The sequence below is a fragment of the Globicephala melas genome, chromosome 19 (genome assembly GCF_963455315.2).
Source record: "Globicephala melas chromosome 19, mGloMel1.2, whole genome shotgun sequence".
Classification (NCBI taxonomy): Eukaryota; Metazoa; Chordata; class Mammalia; order Artiodactyla; family Delphinidae; genus Globicephala; species Globicephala melas.
In genome coordinates, this window is record NC_083332.1 from 29,212,912 (window position 1) to 29,235,172 (window position 22,261).

The 22,261-nt window shown below is 44.6% G+C and overlaps 2 protein-coding genes across 11 annotated transcripts in view; one reads left to right on the forward strand and one right to left on the reverse strand.

Moving 5' to 3' along the window:
• ADCY7 (adenylate cyclase 7) overlaps positions 1-8,186 on the forward strand; it is a 59,999-nt gene extending 51,813 nt beyond the window's left edge. For 6 of the 8 annotated variants that reach the window (XM_060289026.1, XM_060289031.1, XM_060289028.1 and 3 more), the window contains 8 exons: positions 699-892; positions 1,780-1,867; positions 2,240-2,395; positions 3,084-3,230; positions 3,815-3,919; positions 4,307-4,421; positions 5,031-5,155; positions 5,336-8,186. In XM_060289026.1, the coding sequence (XP_060145009.1) occupies positions 699-892; positions 1,780-1,867; positions 2,240-2,395; positions 3,084-3,230; positions 3,815-3,919; positions 4,307-4,421; positions 5,031-5,155; positions 5,336-5,491 (1,086 nt within the window). In that variant the 3' untranslated portion in view covers positions 5,492-8,186. Of the gene's footprint in view, positions 1-698; positions 893-1,779; positions 1,868-2,239; positions 3,231-3,814; positions 3,920-4,306; positions 4,422-5,030; positions 5,156-5,335 lie in introns of those variants that run through there. The other 2 variants (XM_060289032.1, XM_060289033.1) reach the window with 2 other exon arrangements.
• A 2,865-nt stretch (positions 8,187-11,051) lies between these two features.
• The window catches only part of BRD7 (bromodomain containing 7), a 38,270-nt gene continuing 27,060 nt past the window's right edge, over positions 11,052-22,261 (reverse strand). Inside the window, exons 9-17 of one of the 3 annotated variants that reach the window (XM_030833006.3) lie at positions 21,880-21,955; positions 19,300-19,407; positions 18,446-18,581; positions 16,223-16,334; positions 14,584-14,640; positions 12,413-12,524; positions 11,968-12,111; positions 11,610-11,753; positions 11,052-11,289 (exon numbers count right to left, since the gene is read on the reverse strand). In XM_030833006.3, coding sequence (XP_030688866.1) covers positions 11,234-11,289; positions 11,610-11,753; positions 11,968-12,111; positions 12,413-12,524; positions 14,584-14,640; positions 16,223-16,334; positions 18,446-18,581; positions 19,300-19,407; positions 21,880-21,955 — 945 coding nt within the window. In that variant the 3' untranslated portion in view covers positions 11,052-11,233. Of the gene's footprint in view, positions 11,290-11,609; positions 11,754-11,967; positions 12,112-12,412; positions 12,528-14,583; positions 14,641-16,222; positions 16,335-18,445; positions 18,582-19,299; positions 19,408-21,879; positions 21,956-22,261 lie in introns of all 3 variants that reach the window. The other 2 variants (XM_030833005.3, XM_030833007.3) reach the window with 2 other exon arrangements.

The following is a 22,261-nucleotide window of genomic DNA, read 5'->3' on the forward strand; positions in this document are numbered from 1 at the left end:
TGACACCAGAAGCTGTGCCTGAAGCACCCTCCCGGACAGGATGAGGGCTGTGGGACTTGAGGGGGGTGGTGGTGAATTTGAGCTGGTCTCTAAAGGGCACAAAGGTTATGGGACGGGGGTTGGAAGAGGGGACAGCGAAAAAAACCAAGGCAGGTAGTGGGCACAGTAGGTTTCAGGTGGTCGTGTCACGGGGAGGGGGTGGGGGAGGATTGGGAGATGAAGCCAGAGGTAGGTTAGATCTAGCTCCAGTGGAGCATGAGTGCCAGGGTGAAGAGCTTGGTCTTTATTCTGGGGGCAGTAGGGAGCCACAGCATGCTCTTGAGCAGGAGAGTAACGTGGGCAGAGATGCACTTTGGGAGGCACCGGCTCATGGCAGAACTCAGATCACTGCCTGGACCTTGTCACAGCCTCCCCAGCACCTGCATTTTTATTTACTGTGTTTCTTTTTCCTTGAGTTCACTTGCCATAAGTGGAAGTAAAAATATAGTAAGAACAACACAATATAGAAAGTTTTAGATTCCGTTGCCTGCTCTTTGTTAAGGGAGGTCAGTGAGGCAGGAGGGTGGTGCTGAAGACACACTGGATCTTCACGGATTCCTCTGTGGCTAAAGGTGTCCGTCCCTTGGGTGACCTCTGATCCGGGAGGTGCCTCTTGGTGACGGGAGATGGTGGGGTGACCGACGTCCCTGTCTCCCCAGTATTACACCTGCAGCTGCATCCTGGCCTTCATCGCCTGCTCTGTCTTCCTGCGGATGAGCTTGGAGCTGAAGGTCGTACTGTTGACAGTGGCCTTGGTGGCCTACCTGGTGCTCTTCAACATCTCCCCGTGCTGGCAGTGGGACTGCTGTGGCTACAGCCTGGGCAACCTCACCAAGACCAATGGCACCCTCAGGTGGGGCCCAGACCCCACACTGCTGGGACCCCTGCCCACTGCCTGTCTCGACTGTGGCCCATTGTAGCACTTTTTGTCTCGTCTTAGTGTCATTTCAAACTAAGGTGCTTTTGCATTCACAGTCCCCTCTGGACTGGACACCCTGTGGGCTGGACCGGCAGGTGGCATGGTTTCTGCTTTACAGGAGGGGAAGTGATGGGCTCAGGCCCTGGGTCTGCAGCACTCAGAGCTGAGTGTGACTCATGTGCAGGGGGTGTCCCCGGCCCCAGGAGGCCACCTGGATGATCCTGTCTCTAGGCCAGCCTGGGGGTGGGAGGCGGAGGCTTCAGCTCTTGCCCAGTCCCCTGCTTTGAGCCATGTCCTGGGTCTGCAGAGCTCTGGAGAGAGCAGTTGGCTCTGATCTCTTCCCAGACTGATGCGAGGCGCTGGCGTGTGCGTGGTTCTGGGGGCTCTGGGCCTCAAGTGGATTGAGGAGCAGGGACTGGCTCCCCTTGAACTAAAAGGCAGGAGCCTGGGGACCCAGAACTAGGTGTGCTCCCGTGGATCTGGCCTGCACCTGCACCTTGCTTCTGCCGACGTGCAAGGCCTGTGGCCGCTCCCCTGCCTGCCTAGAGTGCTTTCCTTCAGACTTCGCCATGAATATCCCTTGAGACCCAGGTGTGAGCTCAGATGTCACCTCCCTGTCAACTGTACGTCCCCCTTTTCTTTACAACCTGAAGCGTCCTGTTTGCCAACCCCGAGAACGTGAGCTCCGAGGGCAACGATCTCCCATCTTGTTCACTTTCTCGTGGGCTGGCCCTGCGTCTGGGCCTCGTGCCATCCCCTGAATGTGGGGGGCTTTGGGCGGAAGTGGGGATGACGCCTGCCTTTCCCCTCATATCCGGCAGCTCCCCGTCCTGTTCATGGGATCTGAAGACAATGATCAATTTCTACCTGGTCCTGTTTTACACCACCCTCATCATGCTCTCCAGACAGGTATGGCCCAGGAGGCGCCCTCTGCGTCCCTAGCTCTACCTGGCTGCTTGTACCTCTTTCTGGAGAGGCTGGGGGTGGGGGTGGGGCGGGGGCTGCCTCAGATTTGGAGCAGCACACAGGACTGCAGGCTTTCGGGGAGCTCCGGTCCCTGGGTCGGGGTCCTGGGCAAGTGTCCTTACCTCCCATCAGGACACGAGTGACATTTAATCCTGTGGGTCACTTGGCTGACTGGGGAGTGGCTGTTGAGTTGGGGACGTTTGCCAGGGGCACAGGCTGCAGTGCTGATGGGCGGCTCCGTAGCCCCCAGGGTTACGAGTGCGCTCTGCCCTCGCTCACTGCTGCCGGGACACCGATGTTCCCTTCTGTCTGCAGATTGACTACTACTGCCGCTTGGACTGTCTGTGGAAGAAGAAGTTCAAGAAGGAACACGAGGAGTTTGAAACCATGGAGAATGTGAACCGCCTTCTTCTAGAGAATGTCCTGCCAGCCCATGTGGCCGCCCACTTCATTGGTGACAAGTTAAATGAGGTGTGGGTGAGAGGGGGCTCAGTCACTAGGACAGGGAGACTGAAGGTACAGATGCAGTCCCGTGGAGGGACGCACCATAGCTACAAGGTGCTTTCTGCACTTGGTTTCCATGGCTCTTGGCCTCACTGATGCGCCCAGGACACCATGTGTGGTGTTAGCTGTAAGAACACAGGCTTTGGATCGGAGACTAGGGTTCAGGTGTGATTGTGGACAAGATCGCTCACTGCCCTGGGCCTTGATTTTCACATCTATAAAATGGGGCCGATAGTACTTGGCTGGCAGGATGGTTGCAAGGATCAGATGTCCAGGTATTTGCAATCTGGACCATCTGTTGATGAAAACATGCATTTTTACCAGTTCCGTGTAGCAGAGTTTTTTATCTGTGGAAACGCAGGCCCAGTGGGCATGGAACCCAGGCCTCCTGTTACCTTCTGCTACCCACGGGTTCTCAAGCCCAGCTGTACAGACCCAGGGTACTTAAAGGAGCCCCAAACCAACCTGAGTCTGACCCTCCCCAACACATTGATTCAGAATCTCCTATTTTGTAACAGCCCCCACTTGAGTCCCATGTACAGCCAGCATCTGCTCCTGGAGCGCGAGGAATCGCCTCCCGTCTGCTTCCCCCCACCACCCGCCCCAACGAGGTCTGGTGGCCACAGGGTCGTGTTTCTACCCACCCCCAATCCAGGACTGGTACCATCAGTCCTATGACTGCGTGTGTGTCATGTTTGCATCCGTGCCGGACTTCAAAGTATTCTACACGGAGTGCGACGTCAACAAGGAAGGGCTGGAGTGCCTGCGCCTGTTGAACGAGATCATAGCTGACTTTGATGAGGTGAGGCCTCCCTCCACACAGCCTGGAGAGGGCAGGCTGGGGCCGGGGGCACCCTGCGCCCACTGAACACGTGTGCTGCGGCGCCCTTGGGGAGAACACGTGGCACACAAATTATAAAAAGTACCTACACGTTTGCTTGCTTGTCACGATGTAATTTATCTCCTCTGTGAGGGGCAGCTTCCTTAGATTTAGGTTGTAGAACAGTCTGATTTCCTGCCAAGCCCGTGCTAGCAACCTGTTTCAAAGGAAGTCACTCAGTTTGGGCTTAACTCTTAGCTGCAAATAATCGACATTCCTGTGTAGATACTGTTGGGCGGGGTGTTTGCTCCTTCGCAGGCGTGAGACCAGATGAGAATGGAAGAGACAGGGAATGTCAGGGAACAGAGACGAGGGAGCAGCAGGGAGAGAACCCAGAGGCTGTGTCCCCACCTGTACGGAGGTGTGAACTCAGGTGGGAAGGGCCCCCGCATGAGAAATGTTTGCATTAGGAGTGGTGGTGGGAGAGAATCCTACGCCCTTCTCAGAACCTGGGACAGGCCTGGGCTGCAGCTGTGTTGTATGGCCTGCTTCCTTTCGTCTTATAGCTGCTGTTAAAGCCCAAGTTCAGTGGTGTGGAGAAGATCAAGACCATCGGCAGCACGTACATGGCAGCTGCAGGGCTCAGCATCCCCTCAGGGCACGAGAACCAGGTACCCAGGCAATCTGGTGGTCTCATGTCCCAGCCCCAGATGAGGGGAAATTCAAGACAGCCCCCGACCGACACCTCTCCGTGCCCCCTCCTTTGAGGGAAGGGCAGAGGAGCTCATGGCTCAGCCTGAGGGAGCCTTTTGGTGGAGGGGTTGGGGCAGGCGGCCCCTCACCAGGAGGGGAGCTTAGGTGGGTGAGCAGGTCCTAGACCCTCTGTGGAGGAGCCTGGGTACATCTCTGCCCATCAGTGGTCCCCCATGGGTTTCATGCCCAGGCTGGCACACAGCGCTCAGCAGGTCAGGGTGTTGGAGCGTCCATCTGACAGCCGGTGGAGGCAGGAAGACGGGGTGTGATTGGCCCTGGCCCCAATGGAGTGCTCTGTCCTGCAGGACCTGGAGCGGCAGCACGCCCACATCGGCATCATGGTGGAGTTCAGCACCGCCCTGATGAGCAAGCTGGATGGCATCAACCGGCACTCCTTCAACTCCTTCCGCCTCCGAGTTGGTGAGGCCCTGGGAAGGCGGGCTGGGCCTGAGCTCTGGGTGGGACTGTGCAGCTCCCGCCTCCTGGCAAATCCACTCTCAGTCCGGTGTATGTTGTCATCTGCCATGAAAAGTTTTAGAAATCCCTTTCTGATCTTAAAACCCCAGTGACTGGGTAATAAGAATTCTTTGCGTACTATTTATGAAGTTACCTTGGCAAGTTTTAAGTAAACAGGAATATATCACTACGGGGACTGGAAAGCCCAAATCCCTGGCTGTAAAAGGTGACCTTAAATACACTGAGAACAAAGCAAAATCATTAACCTAAGTAGTCACTGTTAGCTAGCAGGGTCAGCGCTCAAAGCCCATTTACTGTTCAAGAGATTAGCAGATTCAAGAAGTGTTAACAGTGGACTCAGGTTTCACATCCAGCACAGTCTGAAAAAGAACTGCCCAGGGAGCGCTCTCCTCCCATCGCAAGTACCACCTCCCGTCAGACTCAGGAAGCACCCTTCCAACCTTCATTGCAGTTGTTCTGTCAACGCTTTCTGTGGTTGTCGGGTGGATTCTGTGGCCTTATAAGCCCGAGGCTTTGCCTCTATGATCTGCTAACTGCAAACATGTTCTTTAGGCATAAACCATGGGCCCGTGATTGCTGGAGTGATTGGGGCACGAAAACCTCAGTACGACATCTGGGGAAACACGGTCAATGTTGCCAGTCGAATGGAGAGCACTGGGGAACTTGGGAAAATCCAGGTAAAAGCTCACCTGGGGAAACCTGTGCCCAAGGGGGGAAGAACTTCCCAGAGGTGAGGGAGCCTGGGCATCAGTCAGCTGCTTGAGGGAAACCAGACCCCATTGGCCGATTTCTCTTCATCCCTCCCACAGCAGATTTTCTTTCTGCTCCTGAAGACTTAGGTTTCTTTTCCTTTTCAGGTTACTGAAGAGACATGTACCATCCTCCAGGGACTAGGTTATTCTTGTGAATGCCGTGGACTGATTAACGTCAAAGGCAAAGGCGAACTGCGGACTTACTTTGTCTGTACGGATGCTGCCAAGTTTCAAGGGTTGGGGCTGAACGGAGGGCTTTAGGTAGGTGCAGAACGTGCCGGAAGCCGATTTCCTTCCCTGAAGCAAGCCAGGGGGAAGGCTCAGCCCCACGGCGGTCACAAAGGCAGTCCAAGGGTTTGGCCATTACCACCCCTAGCAGGTGGTTGTGCATGGCTTCCTTGAACTGGCACTAGAGGATTTCTCAGCTTGAGGCGACCACCAAGCCTTACACACAGGCAGCCAGAACCTCTGTGCTGTCGGAGTCTGCAGCTCGGCCTCCAGCACAGCAGGGAACGGCTCATTTGTGAGCTTTAGACCCTCATCCCCCCAGCTGCTGTGGATGAGACCTCAGAGCGTGACCTGGAGACCCCTGCTCACCCCTACTCCCCCTTGGCCTGTGAGCTGCACAGGCGAGACTCGTCTTTTCTTGTCCAGGATGGGTGGAGACTCCTTTCTCCCCAGCAGAACAGCTACAAGAGTCCACGTTTCTCATACAGGCATTCTGGTAAAGAGTTGAAAGCGTGCTTGTTTTAAATCTATAAATGGTTTCAAGCAATTGGGAGAAAACCCCACAGTGGACACTTCTTACTTCTTGTCATCTTTGGTATATGTCTGTTTTAAATGGATACATTGTTAATGGAGGTATTTCTTATCCTTTAAATGACTTCTGAGATGCTAGACAAATTATCTTCTCTGCAGCGTAGTCTCTGCCTTTGTAACCACTGACACGTAAGTGGGACCACTGTCCAGTGTGAGCATATGAGATCAGCTCAGCTGTGGGATGGAGCTCAGAGGAATGCGGCTCATAGCAGGAAGGCACGAGTGTCACAGCCTTGGCTTTGAATCAAACAACTTGGAAGCCAGAATTTTGAGATTAGGTTTAATATGAGAAAAGCCTAGAAAATAAGGTATAAGCTCTTAGCCCTTCCTTGACTCCTCATGCATTTTTGAGCACCCGCTGCAACCTTCAACTCTGTCTTAGCTTTATACTTACTGGAAAGGAATGGAGTCTGTGTGGAGAGAAGCTGGACAGCCTGTAGTTCTTTCCTTTCCTTCAGTCCTCATAGCTAGCTCTGAAGAGCTTCAAAACTGAGAGCATCTACTCAGCATGAGCACGTGTAGAGCTTCCTGTATCTGGGAGGCCAGCCCTCCCTCTCACAGGTGCTCAGATGTCCTTGTTCTCAACTCAATGAATCAAGGCAAGGGAAAACGCCAGGTCTGTGAGGTGGTGTCTTACAGCACTTTAGCTCTAAAAGAATGGAAAGAAGTCTACCTATGTTGTTTCAAGGTGAGAAATAATAATAACCAAACTGCCCGTTCCTTTTTCTGAACTGACGTCATTGCCTCATAACCACAGTATCCCTGGGGTTTCTGATAAATACAGCTGAATTTCACTATCTAGCGGGAATTCTTAGCCAGAAGTCATCCATGAACTCCCCTGAAATTATACAGAAAATCTTGCATACGTGAGGCTTCAAACGATTACACAGCGTTGCGGACAGGTGACTAAGCAGCCAGGTCTGCCTGGGACGGAGGGCTGTGGGGTGCACTGGCACCCCAGCCACGGGCAGGGAGGGGACTGCAGCCGAAGCTGCTGCCTGCTGGTGCTGTGTCTTGTTGGGGGCTGGGTGGGCTAGTGGCAGCTCTGATGCTCTGCATGAAACTGGAATAGGTAGGAATCAATCACAAGAACTTGCTGGCCTAAAGGAATTTCATTGTGAAAACGCTGGTAAGGGAAATAAGCCGTACTTAAATTGCCCTTTTTACACACCAATTCTTCATCTAAGTACTATGCTGAAATCTATACCCTTAAATCAGGAGTGACCAGGGCTGCTCAATAGGGCTCTCCTGGGAAGTCAGGAAGGTTCTGTCACGGATATGCTGTAGACACACATCAGTGTGCTGGGCCTCTCTGAGGTGGGCATACTTCTGCTCTTGCAATATGCAAATTACTTTCTTCCTCTGGCAAAGAAATCCCAGTTGGGAGTTTTAAAAAATAATTGGTTACCATTTATGTATTTTTCTTTCACTGTGCTCAGATAAGAATATTGTTTTGAGGTGTTTTGTTTTGTTTTGTTTTTGCGGTACGCGGGCCTCTCACTGTTGTGGCCTCTCCCGTTGCGGAGCACAGTCTCCGGACGCGCAGGCTCAGCGGCCATGGCTCACGGGCCCAGCCGCTCTGCGGCATGTGGGATCCTCCCAGACTGGGGCACGAAGCCGCGTCCCCTGCATCGGCAGGCGGACTCCCAACCACTGCGCCACCAGAGAAGTCCCTAAGTTTTGAGTTTTTGATGATCAGATCATAGTGTATAACTGACCATAAAAATCACTTATTTTTCAAAAATTTGTTTTCCAATTACCAAGTCATTTCTTCACAGGTGTCATTTTGCTTTATGACAAGTATCTTTCCTAACACTGACCTTCTCTCTATGGGTCAGGGACCTGCTTCAGATTTCTACTGAGGTGGCCTCACTGATGCTAGTGAAAATCACACCTGAAGTTTTCTGGTTTACTTATTAAGAACATTTCCTAACAGACAAGATCATTAACCACTGTATACATTGTGTATATGTACAGAAATATGCTTTGAGAAAGTACATGCAAATGACTAGGGGTTATTCTATATACTGAATATTTATAGACCTGTAACATTTGTTTCAAAATGTTATAATTTCATTTTTATACCAGTGTTTCTCCTTTGTTTAGCTTTTCATAGATTAAATTAGCAATTTGGAAAACCTGATGTCCTAAGGTTTTTTTTTTGTCAGTTTTTTTTTAACATCTTTATTGGAGTATAATTGCTTTACAATGGTGTGTTAGTTTCTGCTTTATAACAAAGTGAATCAGTTATACATATACATATGTTCCCATCTCTCTTCCCTCTTGGGTTCCCTCCCCCCCACCCTCCCTATCCCACCCCTCTAGGTGGTCACAAAACATGGAGCTGATCTCCCTGTGCTATGCGGCTGCTTCCCACTAGCTATCTATTTTACGTTTGGTAGTGTATATATGTCCATGCCACTCTCTCACTTTGTCGCAGCTTACCCTTCCCCCTCCCCATATCCTCAAGTCCATTCTCTAGTAGGTCTGTGTCTTTATTCCCGTCTTACCCCTAGGGTCTTCATGACGTTTTTTTCTTTGATTCCATATACATGCGTTAGCATATGGTATTTGTTTTTCTTTCTGACTTACTTCACTCTGTATGAGACTCTAGGTCCATCCACCTCACTACAAATAACTCAATTTCGTTTCTTTTTATGGCTAATATTTCATTGTATATATGTGCCACATCTTCTTTATCCATTCATCTGATGATGGACACTTAGGTTGCTTCCATGTCCTGGCTATTGTAAATAGAGCTGCAATGAACATTTTGGTACATGACTCTTTTTGAATTATGGTTTTCTCAGGGTATATGCCCAGTAGTGGGATTGCTGTGTCGTATGGTAATTCTTAGTTTTTTAAGGACCCTCCATACTGTTCTCCATAGTGGCTGTATCAATTTACATTCCCACCAGCAGTGCCAGAGTGTTGCCTTTTCTCCATACCTGCTCCAGCATTTACTGTTTCTAGATTTTTTGATGGTGGCCATTTTGTCCGGTGTAAGATGATATCTCATTGTAGTTTTGATTTGCATTTCTCTAATGATGAATGATGTTGAGCATTCTTTCATGTGTTTGTTGGCAATCTGTATATCTTCTTTGGAGAAATGTCTATTTAGGTCTTCTGCCCATTTTTGGATTGGGTTGTTTGTTTTTTTGATATTGAGCTGCATGAGCTGCTTGTAAAATTTGGAGATTAATCCTCTGTCTGTTGCTTCATTTGCAAATATTTTCCCCCATTGTGAGGGCTGTCTTTTGGTCTTGTTTATGGTTTCCTTTGCTGTGCAAAAGCTCTGAAGTTTCATTAGGTCCCATTTGTTTATTTTTGTTTTTATTTCCATTTCTCTAGGAGGTGGGTCAAAAAGGATCTTGCTGTGGTTTATGTCATAGAGTGTTCTGCCTGTTTTCCTCTAAGAGTTTGATAGTTTCTGGCCTTACATTTAGGTCTTTAATCCATTTTGAGCTTATTTTTGTATATGGTGTTAGGGAGTGTTCTAATTTCATACTTTTACATGTACCTGTCCAGTTTTCCCAGCACCACTTATTGAAGAGGCTCTTTTCTCCACTGTATGTTCTTCCCTCCTTTATCAAAGATAAGGTGACCATATGTGCATGGGTTTATCTCTGGGCTTTCTAAGCTGTTCCACTGATCTATATTTCTGTTTTTGTGGCAGTACCATACTGTCTTGATTACTGTAGCTTTGTAGTATAGTCTGAAATCAGGGAGCCTGATTCCTAAGGTGTTCTGAATTTAAATGTTTTCTTGGTCTTCGGGAACTTACCTTATTAGCTAAGTAGATCTAAAGTTTGAGTCAGTTACTGCCTGAATTATGTTTGAGAGACAAACTCTAAAAAGACTTGATAAATACATATTTGAACTGATTCTTTAATTCTCTTGGCATATGATTTCAAGTATGTTTTTGAAAGATTAGGTCATCTTAACTCTCTTGAGAGATTCAATTTTCCTTCACCCTACTTGTTAAGTGTTAGTTTTCAAAGTCAAGAAAATAATAAAAGAGCTTCCTGCCTGGATGTTTTATAGAAGGGCTCCATGCAGTCTGAGTAGGGTCTTAAGCTTAATTTGTTCACTGAACTAGGCTACAGTCTAGTGCCTGGTTATAGAAGAGGACCACATCATCGTCTCCTACTTAAGTAATCAGACTGCTTGGGCACTTGACCTTTGCATTTCAGGTAAGAGTAGATGAGTATTAGTTTAGGGCGTACGGCAGAGGCATAGGTAACCTGTGAGAAACAGTAAACAGAAACGTAAACTTTCCTTTAAGCTTGGTGATTTCCTTATGTATTCATGGATGATTTAGTTTGTTATCTTATTTGGCTTATCCTTTTACTGTAGTTCCAAATAACCCTCTGACAAATGGCAAAAACAAACCAAAAAGGAACACTAGACAAGTTAGTGCTATGAAACTCCTGATATGTTCTGTTTGTTTTGTTTTGTTTTGTTTTTGTGGTGGTGGGAAGCCCCTAATCCTTCTACATAAGGACATCATTCCCAACAGGTATACAGGGGACACACTAGTAAATTCTAAAGTTATTTTAAGTGTATTTGTTTTCATGGCATAACAATGGAAAATCTCATTGGATGGGGATTTTAAAGAAGAGTTTCTCAGTCGTGGTCCTGCCTGTGAAACATAAGGAAGCAGCACTATCACTGCTCTGCAAGAACTTTGCCCAGGTCCACTCCCACCCACTTTCTGCTCAGTATGGCAACAGGTCAAAATCATTCATTCCTCACAAGGCCACTTTTTGAATAAATCATCAAGGTGAAATCTGGTAAGTCAGGAACCATTTGGTTATAATTTCCTTAATGAGAAGTACGGCAATGTGGCAAAATGAGGGATTTCAGTTATTTGGGGAACTTCTTTTAATGGATGGTCATAAAAAGGCTGTTTTATTTTTTGAGCTTTTCTCTATCATTTCATCCTCAGATTCAGCCCCAGGGAAAGGTGAAGGGGTAACTTAGCTGATATGCACAATATAGCTCACAGTCCCAGGTTCAGCTTTATTACCTAATAGAAGTCCAATCTCTGGAACATTAAAATTAATTGCTCCAAAGTTTAATTAAAAACACAATTTACAAATATTTAATATCTTCTGAAAAAGCATTTCCAAGTTAAGAATGAAAAAAATATATACATAATATATAATCAAATACCAGTTAGCTTCAAATCCCATCAGGTCCACACTCAGTAACATCAGTCTTTTTAGGTTCTTCAAAATCTGGAAGAAAAAAACCCCCTTCATTCAGTACTTTTTTCCTTTTAATTAGAAAAGGTATGTGAAGGTAAAAAAAGGGTGACTTGCTAGCCCTTCTTTACTATGTTCCAGGTTACAGACTAGGTGCATCACTGTGGCTTTTTTTTTTTTTTTTTGGCAAATGTGTGAAATCTTTATTCCTTAGACAAGATGGAAAGAAAATAAATAGTTTATATGTTAACAGCAGAGACAAAACCTTTCAGATGTTACTTGGAGGGGGAAGACCAATGTTTACTTTTACTCACACTTAGCCCTCCACTCTCCCGGAGACACAGGGCACGTACCTTCTGTTAAATCTACAAAGGTGTTTTCAACCACCGGGGAGGGGATGGAAATCCCCATTGCTTTTCGGACTCCATACATGCTTACAATATCACCCGGAGTTACTTGCTGTGCAAGTTCTTTAAGGTTATTGGTCACTTGTTCAGCTGGAAAGAAAAATCAACATAAAGACAGTTCAAGGTACTGAAATGTGGTTCCTTTAGATAACTTAAAAAAAAAAAAACAAAAGCCCAATAAATATATAAGTGGCAAAAAATAAACTGTCCATGGTATTCACTTCAGTGTTACTTTATTGTGGTATCACTACTCAGAAATTTTCCCTTTAAGCACCCTTATTCTCCTACCAGAGGTACAACATACCAAGATGCATTTCTCTGTATGAGGGACCCAAGAGACAGATCATGTTGGGAGGGGGTCTGGTGCTCAAACGCTCATTCTGGGCTTCCTGGAGCTCTCTGAGCAGTTTGGTGGTCTCATCAAGTTTCCTCTGGAACACTTCAGCTTCTGTGTGGTAAGAAAAATAACTTACTAAGGACAACATGGACATACTTGTATTTGATCTTGTGCAATAAATTGAGTACTATGCTCTGGGGTTTTGCTATTTATTGGTTAGTCTTCTCTCCTCAAAGGAGTAATCCCCCTCAAATGAAATCAACACCACAGACATGCTTTACTATTCCACTGAAGCATGGCCAGTCAAGATGTTCCTGTAGTGAATGGCTATGTTAATCTGTGCTACTGTGACATTAAATCTTGACTGCCTGTGTCATGAAGTACTTCCTTCAAACCCTCTGGAGACACTTACCTTCCGAGTCAAAAACTTCAACTGGAGCTCCAAAGTTTGCTACTGCTTTCAGTGCTGTAAGCCTGTCTTGATTATTGGAGTCTAAATGCCCTGTTGGTTCGATTTCTGTAATCTGCTTTAAAAAAAAGATTAATTGAGCTTGCTAAGCCCTGACAGTGCTAGAATGAGAAATTAAGAAGATGGCTTGTGTTTGTAAGCCAAGCTATAGAGTTATAATTCTGATGCCTATAAAAACCTTTAAAATGCCATTCCCAAATCCTGGCAAAAGTGTCCATAAATCACACTTCTTGGTAATGGAATGGTGTGTCTTACACAATCTGCATCACTTGTTTCATCACCACTCTAAAGATAAGCCTTGTTACTGCCGACACTGTGAAGCGCTTTTGGTGACTGTGACAAGGCTGCAGTTTCTGAGGTTCACAGGCAGTGTTTCAGTCTATACACTTGCACTCCCCTGTGGTAGATCTTGAACATAATAAGATACTTCCTGGGTCTCCTCCAGGCCCCAAAGCCAGGCCGTAGTATTGCACGGGAGAAACAAAATCCTAAAAAGGGTGGAATTTTATTTTTGGAATCACAAGACTCGGAGTTTTCCATAACCCCAACACTGCTTTTTAGGAACAGATCAATCCTGACAATGAGTAAACAAAAGTTAATGGTTCCTTTTATACTTTGGTATTGCACTCTCAGCTCGGACAGTCTGAACATCCTATTTCTCTACCGACATACGGGCTAAAAGTGTGTGGCGGAGAAAACCGTATCGGTACATATTGATACTTATGGTTTGCCATTTCGGCTGGGCCCTTACTTCTCTATTCAACAAACTTCTTACCCAGCTTTCTTTCCCATTCTGAAGTTTTCTTTCATTCTTGCCTGCTCACCAAGTACATGACCTTGCTTGGCTCCTCTTTCTTGGAAAATGACAGGATTTTGTCAGTACCATCTACACTACCATCTACATTTGCACCTGTCTTTACTTGATCTCACATCTTCAAGTTTTCTTTCCCTTCAAAGAGCTTACATCTCTCTGATCTTCAATGTCCCAGTTTTCCTCCAGTCATTTAACTCACGGTACCTTTATCTTGTCCCCACCATTTTACTGAAATTACTCTGATTAAGGTTACAAATGACACCTGCTGGTCTCCTCTTACTGGGCTTCTGTGCAGCATCTGACACTGCTGGACTCTTTCCTGCATTAGTCTTCCATGGTTTTCCCACCTTAACTACTGGTCTCTCCAAGGTTCTGTTCTTTGGCCTTTTCCCAGGCTATGTGTTCTGCCTGGACAATCTCAGTCACCTAATACCTACAATAATTCTACCTTGACACCAGTGACTTCCAGATCCACACCTCCATTGATGTCTCAAATCACACTCACCAGCCCCGAAACCAAGTGAAATTTCTTTCCCTGCCAAAGGTGTGCTCCTTTTCCTGTATGTCGAATATGAGCTAACAATACTAATATCTACCTCGTGCAGGTCCTGTCAATTTTAGTTCTACTGTATTTCTCTTTATTGTACATCTTCATTCTCTTCCAATGTATTGTTATCTAAGCAAAAAATTAACTAGCGTAAGTCCCATAGCTTTTCACTGGTCCCCTCCCTCCAGCCCCTCTCTCGCCTCCACATTTGATCACAGCAGTCTAACTTCTAAAATCTCAACTTCTTAAGCACTGCATATATGACTCGTCATCATTTGGTCCTCAATACCTTTCCTCCTCTCTCCAGGTACCCTGTGGTCACTCACTTTCTGGGTGCTCTGCACATGTGCCTTGCCTGCTCAGATCTATTCAGGTCATTACACATGAAGTTCTACCCACTTCACACACCTGGCCCTGTGCTGCAGGAACCCTGTTCATCCTTCTAGACCCAGTTCATCCGGAAGTCCCTCTGTGAGGATCTCCTCAGCTGTCCAAAGCAGCTGGTTTCCCCAACCTGCGTTCCCACAACATGTACATTTATTCTGTACGGTAACTGGCTTTGGCTCCCTTGTTTACGTGCGTGCTTATCTACTGCACTCGCTGCTACTACATTCCCCACAGGCAAAAAAAGTTCTTCGATCTCAGGAGACACTCGATAAATATTTTTCTTTTAAAATAAAAGCTTTATCATTTAGGCTTTTTAGCTTATTCGCCATTTAAATATTTCTTATAAAGAGTAAAAAATATAATCACCTCCATTTCTTTTGCTGTGTCAAGCATCCTAGTTTGGCCTTCATCTTCAGGAGATGACTATAAGGATAAAGAAAAACACTTTATTAAAAGACATATAAAAAGGCAAATATCAAGGAAAATAGAAAAACATCAAGAGTTTCACGGCAAGATAAAAGGAATAAGAATATGTATTATCAAAATATAATTTTTTAAACCAAAAATGAATTAGATATAATTACTAGCATTTTGAGAGTATTTTGTGAGCCCAGAGTACATATTACTGGTGACTTTAAGACTGACAGTTCTATGACCAATCAAGAAGCACCATACATGTTTAAGAAGATACTTGGTAAATAGCATACAAGGACCTAAATAAATGGAGCCTTATTTTCAGCAATAGGTGGTTGAAATCTCTGACAAAGAGAAGACAGGAGTACTCCAGGGTGTATTCTGCATAAAAAGAGGCAACACTTGCAGACAGCAGAGAATGTAAAATATTCAAATGCTACAGAGAACATGAAAACTTCCCATAATCCTAGTCTTCAGAGATACTGCATATATGAACAATACATGTATCATGCAAAAAAAATCAATCACGATCTGTTATCTTTTCTTGAAAGGTTATACAGTGATTTAACTGATTCCCAGTTTTAAAAAATTATAAACACTGTATTGCTTATATATCACTTCTATCTTAATTTGCTAGTATAAATTCTAAGAGGAACTGCTGGATCAAAGGGCAGAGGAACTTTAAATTTGAAATATATTGCCATATCAACAAAATGAAAGACATGCAATTTTAGTTCAAGACTTTTAATTAATTCAGGTTAACTGCTGGGAAGGGTATAGTAAAAATATTTTTGAATTGATGTAAAGCTGAATGTTTTCTAGGTCATGTGAATGCAGTTTATGTGCTAAGATATAAGACTGTACAGCAGTTCTCACTGAACTTCAGGCGCTGACTCAGCTTTGCTGACAGGTCACCCAAGGACCAGCAGCCACAGGTACAGCGAGGGCAGAGGACAAGGCAACTACAGTAATAGCCACCAGGAAGAGTTATGACCCCCAGGAGATACAGGGTTCCTCTAACTATGGTGACAAGGACATTCTGGAGACCAACTCTCCTCTACACTGAAGGAACACTTTCTGGTTTTAATCTTTGAGCCAGGTCTCTGAATTATCCCAGATTATGAACTATGTCCAACTGAACTGGAGCTAGTTTACAAGTGTTAATACAATACAGCAATGAGGAAGCTTGTTACTTTTTTACTTGAGGCTCCACCACTGTATTATTACTATGTAATAAGGAAAAGGACATTCCCTATCATTTTAGTCAACTTAATGTCAAGCCAGTGAGCAAGACTTCCTTTTTTGTTGGGGCACAGAACACGAGCTGACTTCTGAGTTATAACCCCGTTTTTGATTCCTACGTTTCCAAGATGAGGAGATAAAGACAACCCTCTGGCCCTCACAGACCCTGGTAGCTGAGTTACGCGTTTCCGTTCATTGTCCTCCACCCATGGTCTCCACCCGGGCTGGGCTGTCTTTTCAGCGGAATGGAGTTCAGCTGTCACACTGGTAAATCCCATGGTTTCATAACACTGATGACTAACACCTGAGGGCCAATGATAAATCACTGTTTCTTTAGCAGCATTCTTACCATCTCCAACTCCTGCAGGGTTCTAGAATGTCCTCCTTTTGTTAAAACATCCAGTAAACTATCTGCCATAACATATGGATAATCTTGGCATGTGGCCAAAAACTCATGGATGCTGAAAGAGAGCGTGTTGGGAAAGTCACTTTCATACAAATCATCTCCACTGGCGTAATCTTCCTATCATAGCCAACTGTTTCATTAGATGCCCTTAATTTATACCCCATGATGTGAAACTTTCCATCTGGACACAACACTGTATTAACATATTTACCAGTGATCAAGTTATCATCACAAGAGAATTAAACAATACCAAGAACACCATGAAAAGGAAATGCTCCTGGGGAAAACTTCAAAGAGAAACAAGACCTCAGTGATGGAGGGGATCAGGGCTCAGCCTCTGGAATTCTTTGCTTCTCCCCTTCACTTCCTCCCTAAGGTGATCGTATTCACCTCAGGACTCTCACATATACTAAAAGACTCTAAAAGTCACACATCCAGTTTGGACCACACTCTGGACAGCTCCATTTGGAGGTCTAATAGGCTCAAAAAGTCCAAAATTGAGTTGCTGGATCTTCCTCCCGAAGTAGTCCTAAAATCTTCCCCTTCTCAGTAAAGAGCAATGTCATCCTTTTAGGCTTGGTCTAAAACCCTGGAGTCCTCCTTGACTTTGCTCTCTCACACCCCACTTCAGTGAGTCAAGAAATCCTCCTGGCTGACTACTGATCCCTTCTCAGCACCTCAGCCACCACTCCCACGGTCCAGTTCTCATCTGGATTATGACAGCTGTTCCTCTGTTTCTTCCCTTGCCCCCCTGCAATCTGTTTTCCACAGAGCAGCCATAGTGCGCCTTTTAAAATTATAAGCCAGACTTGGTCACTACTCTGCTCAGAAGCCACCAATATTCTCCCATGTCACTTAGAATGAAATGCCAAGTCCTTACGAAGATCTACTCCCACTGGCTATTTCCCCTACTCTTCCTGTCCCTTACTGCTCTTCTTGGTCTCTAATGTGTCAGGCAGGTTCCCACCTCAGGGCTTTCGCACAGCTATTCCACTGGCTGCAATGTTCTTCTTTCAGATGGCAGCAACGCTTGCTTCTTTACTGCCTTCAGTTTTGCTCAATGTTCACTTAGCAAAGCCTTCCTTGACTACCCTATTTAAAACAGCACCCCTCTCCCAATCCTAGCACTATCTTCCTTTACTTCTTTACTTTTCTTCAAAACACCTGTTACCACCTGACAGGAGGGCATGGGTCTTTGTCAGCACTGTTTCCCAGGGGAATCCCCAGTATCTAGACGAATGCCTGGAAAATAAGGCACCTGCAATGCCTGTATGTGGAATGCATGGATGAATAATCCAGAAAGAATTTATTCAAGCTGGTGAGAAGAGGTCTAAAGGACATACAAATGGCTTGATCTTAAACCACAGTCACTGACTAAGGACCCCTGCCTTATAAAAACACTGCCGCCACTACCACCATACATATATAGAAGTGAACAATCCCCCCTTTGTCAGAACACCAGGAGACTGGTTAATCTATTGGGTTAAATTCTTACATATGACGAAGTTAACAAAGTGCCAGGGCCCAGGAGGAATAACCCAAGCTCAGTGTCCCACCCCAAGCCAGAATCCCAGTAAATCAGGACATTTCATTATGTTGATGGGATGCAAAGGACCCAACATCCTAAATAAGAACACAAAGTTATCTTCCCACAGAAACAATAAGGGATAGTTGAGTGTAACTGCAATGGTCTACTGGTACGTGACAGGTCAAACAGGCCTGGATGTGGGTTGCGTTAGGAATCGAATCATGTCCTACCTCTGATCTTGGGGAAAATGGGTTGTGGCTTCCCAAACTGATCAAATTTGGAACAACTCACTGATCCACAAAACTGTTACAGTAAAGCAGGTGGCACGTCAACATTTTGAAGCAACAAGCTCCTGAATTTTAGTAAGCATCTTTAAAAAGATATTTTTGTAAGAATTAAAATACTACAGATGCCAACATCAGAAAATATTAGGGAGATACATTCTTTCTTTAAAATATATGGTCTCTATTAAAGAACGATGATAACTAAGGGTCTATTTAATTACTGTCAATTAAAAAAATTACTGAACACATTTTCTACCAATTGAATAACTCTGTAAGTCTATCAATAGATCACTTATGTATATCAGTATTTTAGGACAATGTAGCACTCAGAATACTGATGAACTGGTGACTCACCTGAAATCACTCGGGAGGTCAGAGTCTTCCCCATAGGTTGAATAGATTAAATCAGAATCGTCCTTGCTGATGTTTGCAAATGTGGAGTCATAATGTGGTGCATAAGAACTGTAGGGTCCATAATTCAAGTATAACACTGTTGATAAAAACACACACACACAAAACCACAATACCATTCTTTAACTTGTATGTCAATCTATTTTTTTGTTTATTAAAGATTATTCCCTTCTAACTTTGCTACTTTATTGACTGGCATACAAATTTAGGGTAAACATTTTCTCCAAACATGTATTTGTGAAGTCACAACTCAGGTGAATCTTTGCCCACAAAGCAGAGAGGAAAAAAAAGAAATAACAAAACTCATTTTGAATACTAACACTGATTTTTTCAGGGGCTTCCCTGGTGGCACAGTGGTTAAGAATCCACCTGCCAATGCAGGGGACACGGGTTTGAGCCCTGGTCCAGGAAGATCTCACATGCTGCGGAGCAACTAAGCCCATGCGCCAGAACTACTGAGCCTGTGCTCTAGAGCCCGCAAGCCCACATGCCACAACTACTGAAGCCTGCACGTCTAGAGCCTGTGCTCCGCAACAAGAAGCCACCGCAATGAGAAGCCCAGCACCACAACGAAGAGTAGCGCCCGCTCGCTACAACTAGAGAAAGCCCACGCACAGCAACAAAGACCCAACGCAGCCAAAAATAAATAAATTTAGGAAAAAAAATACTGATTTTTCAGTTTCTTAATAAAATAGCTAATTAATGTTGCAAAAATACCATAAAGAGAGTGCTTCTTTTCCTCAGCTCCTTGAGAAAGACAGAAGAGAAAAAACTTGACTACCATGTGGGAGCCTTACCTGGAGTTACCTTGTTCCTTTTATCTTCTTTGAACCCCTGCAAAGTATTCACTCCAGACTGAAGTCTTCCAGTCGTCATTCCCAGTCTCACAGGGCAGTAGCCTGGTTCTAAAACATAAGAGTGAGCACGGTGGAGGCAGCTCATGTGGCAGTGATCCAGATGGCGCTCTCACTCAGCGTCTGTGCGCACACTGCTTCATGCCATTCACGTGACTCTGGGCAGCCCTTGCTCTACCCATTTTTAACATAAGAAAATCTGAGCTTAGAAAGGCAGGAACGTACGCGGACCAAAATCTGGTCCTTTTCATTATACTCTACTGCATCCTGGAATTCTTTATAATCATGTTGCACTTCACTTTAAAAAACATGTTTAAAGTTTTTTAAACATGGACTTTTAAAAAATTTTTCTTTTGGCCACACCCCGCAGCATGTGGGATCTTAGTTCCCCCACCAGGGATCAAACCTGTGCCCTCTGCATTGGGAGTGTGGAGTCTTAACCACTGGACAGCCAGGGAAGTCCTGAAGGTCGGATCTTTTAATGTTAAGATGATGCAAGTAAACCAGTAGAAAAGGTCAAGTAAAAGACTAAGGGAAAATACATGATTAAAGACAAGAACTCATAATATATTCAGGATAAGTTAATCTGAATTAATCTGAGGCAGACTTGCACTGCAGGGAAGAATAGTCTTTAAAGATGTGATGTCTGTAAACCAGGAACGAACCCCTGTAATGATGCTAGAAATCTGTGATACAAGCATAAGAACTGAGAAGGATGGTATCAGGAGAAAACGTGGTCTCTAACAAATTCCAACAGAAAGGATATTTTCTCTTGAAGAAGAGACAAGATGATTTTTGTAGCATGACCACCCTGGAATAGAGTCTACTGCCACATGTGATCAGTGTGATAAAATAAACGCACTTGAGAGAAACTTCAAACACCTAAATCAGATCTTCTGGAATTTGGTGTCCTAATTGGTACTAGTGCCTCCAACCAGGAGGATGGAGCTGAGACAGGGACATCTTCTGCCTTAAACCAGTAAACTGGCCTCCTGGGGGAGCTGCTGTGTGTGTGAGGAGTCAGGTCAGCGCTGGCCACATTTGATAATGCCTACAGAAGCAGGAAATCCAGAAAACCAGACCAAGAGCAGAGACCAGACCCCAAGTACAAAGAAAGGGGCAGATCTTAAGGTGTGACCTAAATCAACTTAGCTGCGTCACCACATTTTCATCACGGCTATACTACAGAGAGCAATACTCTCAATCCTGTGGCATTTTCTTTTTTATTTTTCTCCCCTGTGGCATTTTCTTTGACCCAAGACCCTAAAAAGTTCGTATGAAAAGTTCATATAAAAGTAAAAACTGAGTTTTGTTCTGAAAACATAGCACTTCTAAGTAAGGAGGCTATTAATGTTCTCCTTCAGCATTTCAAGAGTGGAATGCAATGCTCAAAGAGAACACTGACAGGCTTGCGTCAAATGCATCAAGCTCTTCTCTGCTTCAAGGTGTTTTTTTTACCTGTTATTCCCCAATCCCTTACCCACCATTTTGGGATCAACCTAAACATTTCTTAAGGAAGCCCTCTCTGACCCCCAGACACGAGACAGATATATCCTGTTACTACTCTGCCGCTCTTTTCCTCTGATGTACTGATTCATGGTGGACAAGTTGCCATCTCTTTACATGATTCTTTTTGTTTGTGTCCTCCTTTCCCCACTCCACAGAACGTAAGGGGGACTTGTCTCTTCTTGTGTTGCTCCCTTTTTACACCTAGCTCCACCTCAAGCTTCTAAGACAGTGTCTTGCTCATGGCAAACAATAAATAATGGAGACTATTTCCTGAAGTGCAGGAATTTTGTCATTATTCATTTTTGTATCTCCAATTAACTCTCTCCTAATGGTAGTATGAAAACAGATATTTATAAAATATTCTCATGCTTATCACATGATTTTCCCCTCAGACGAATGACATAAATTTCCCATTCTTACATCAAGGTTTAAAATATTCCCTATACTACTTCCATTAAAATATCATTTGAGAAAATGTAAGTATGACTTGAGTTTCTAAAATAGTGATCCCCAACCTTTGTAAACTTTCTATCAACCACAGTGAAAGATATGTCATTAACTATATATTATTCCATTCCCATTAAAGTACTACATGGCATATATATTCATTTTATTCCCTGAAATTAAAAAGTCAAGTTAAATTTATTATGCCATAGTCTGAGGGTTTTGAGATACTTTAAGAAATAACTGAGCCTTTATACCAGAGTCTCTTAAAACCAGGGCTAGAAATGACTGCCTAATATTTTGGCTTTGTTAATGGTGGGTATGATACTCCAGGCACTTTATATTTTAAAGAAAACTTGATCTGTAGTGTACTTATTTGGGATGAAATAAAGTTAGGCTAGCTGTTAGCGTGAAGTACACCATGCCTAGCCAAGTTCTTTACGGATGATGATACAGTTAGGTTTATCGATATTCAGACTTGTTGCTTTAAAATGTTAACCCGGGTTACTGCTCTTTTCCAAATTAGCATCAAGTTCAAAGTTCATGCACAGTCTAATTCTGTGAACTTACCTCCTACAACAGGATCCACAGGATGGAGAAGTCCCAATGTTGTTGTTCCATCTGGTTTCCTCCTTTCAAATTCACACTGCAATGACCCAAAGTATTCAAATGGCATGAACAGTTTTACATACCATATGTACATATGCTGCTCATCAGAAAACCTTACCTTAGTTTAGTCAAGCTAATATTACAGGTAGCGATCATCACTATACTCAGATATCAACTTTCACACCTGTCTCCATGCACACAGGTGTTGATGGGTTAAAGAAATGAAGGTTAGAGAAATCTCAGAATTTTGAAGAGCTGTGTGGGTCCTTAAGGTCACCGAGTTCTGTTCACTCTTATTAAAAAAGGATACTGAAGGCCAGGGAAGGGGAGTGACTTGCCCAAA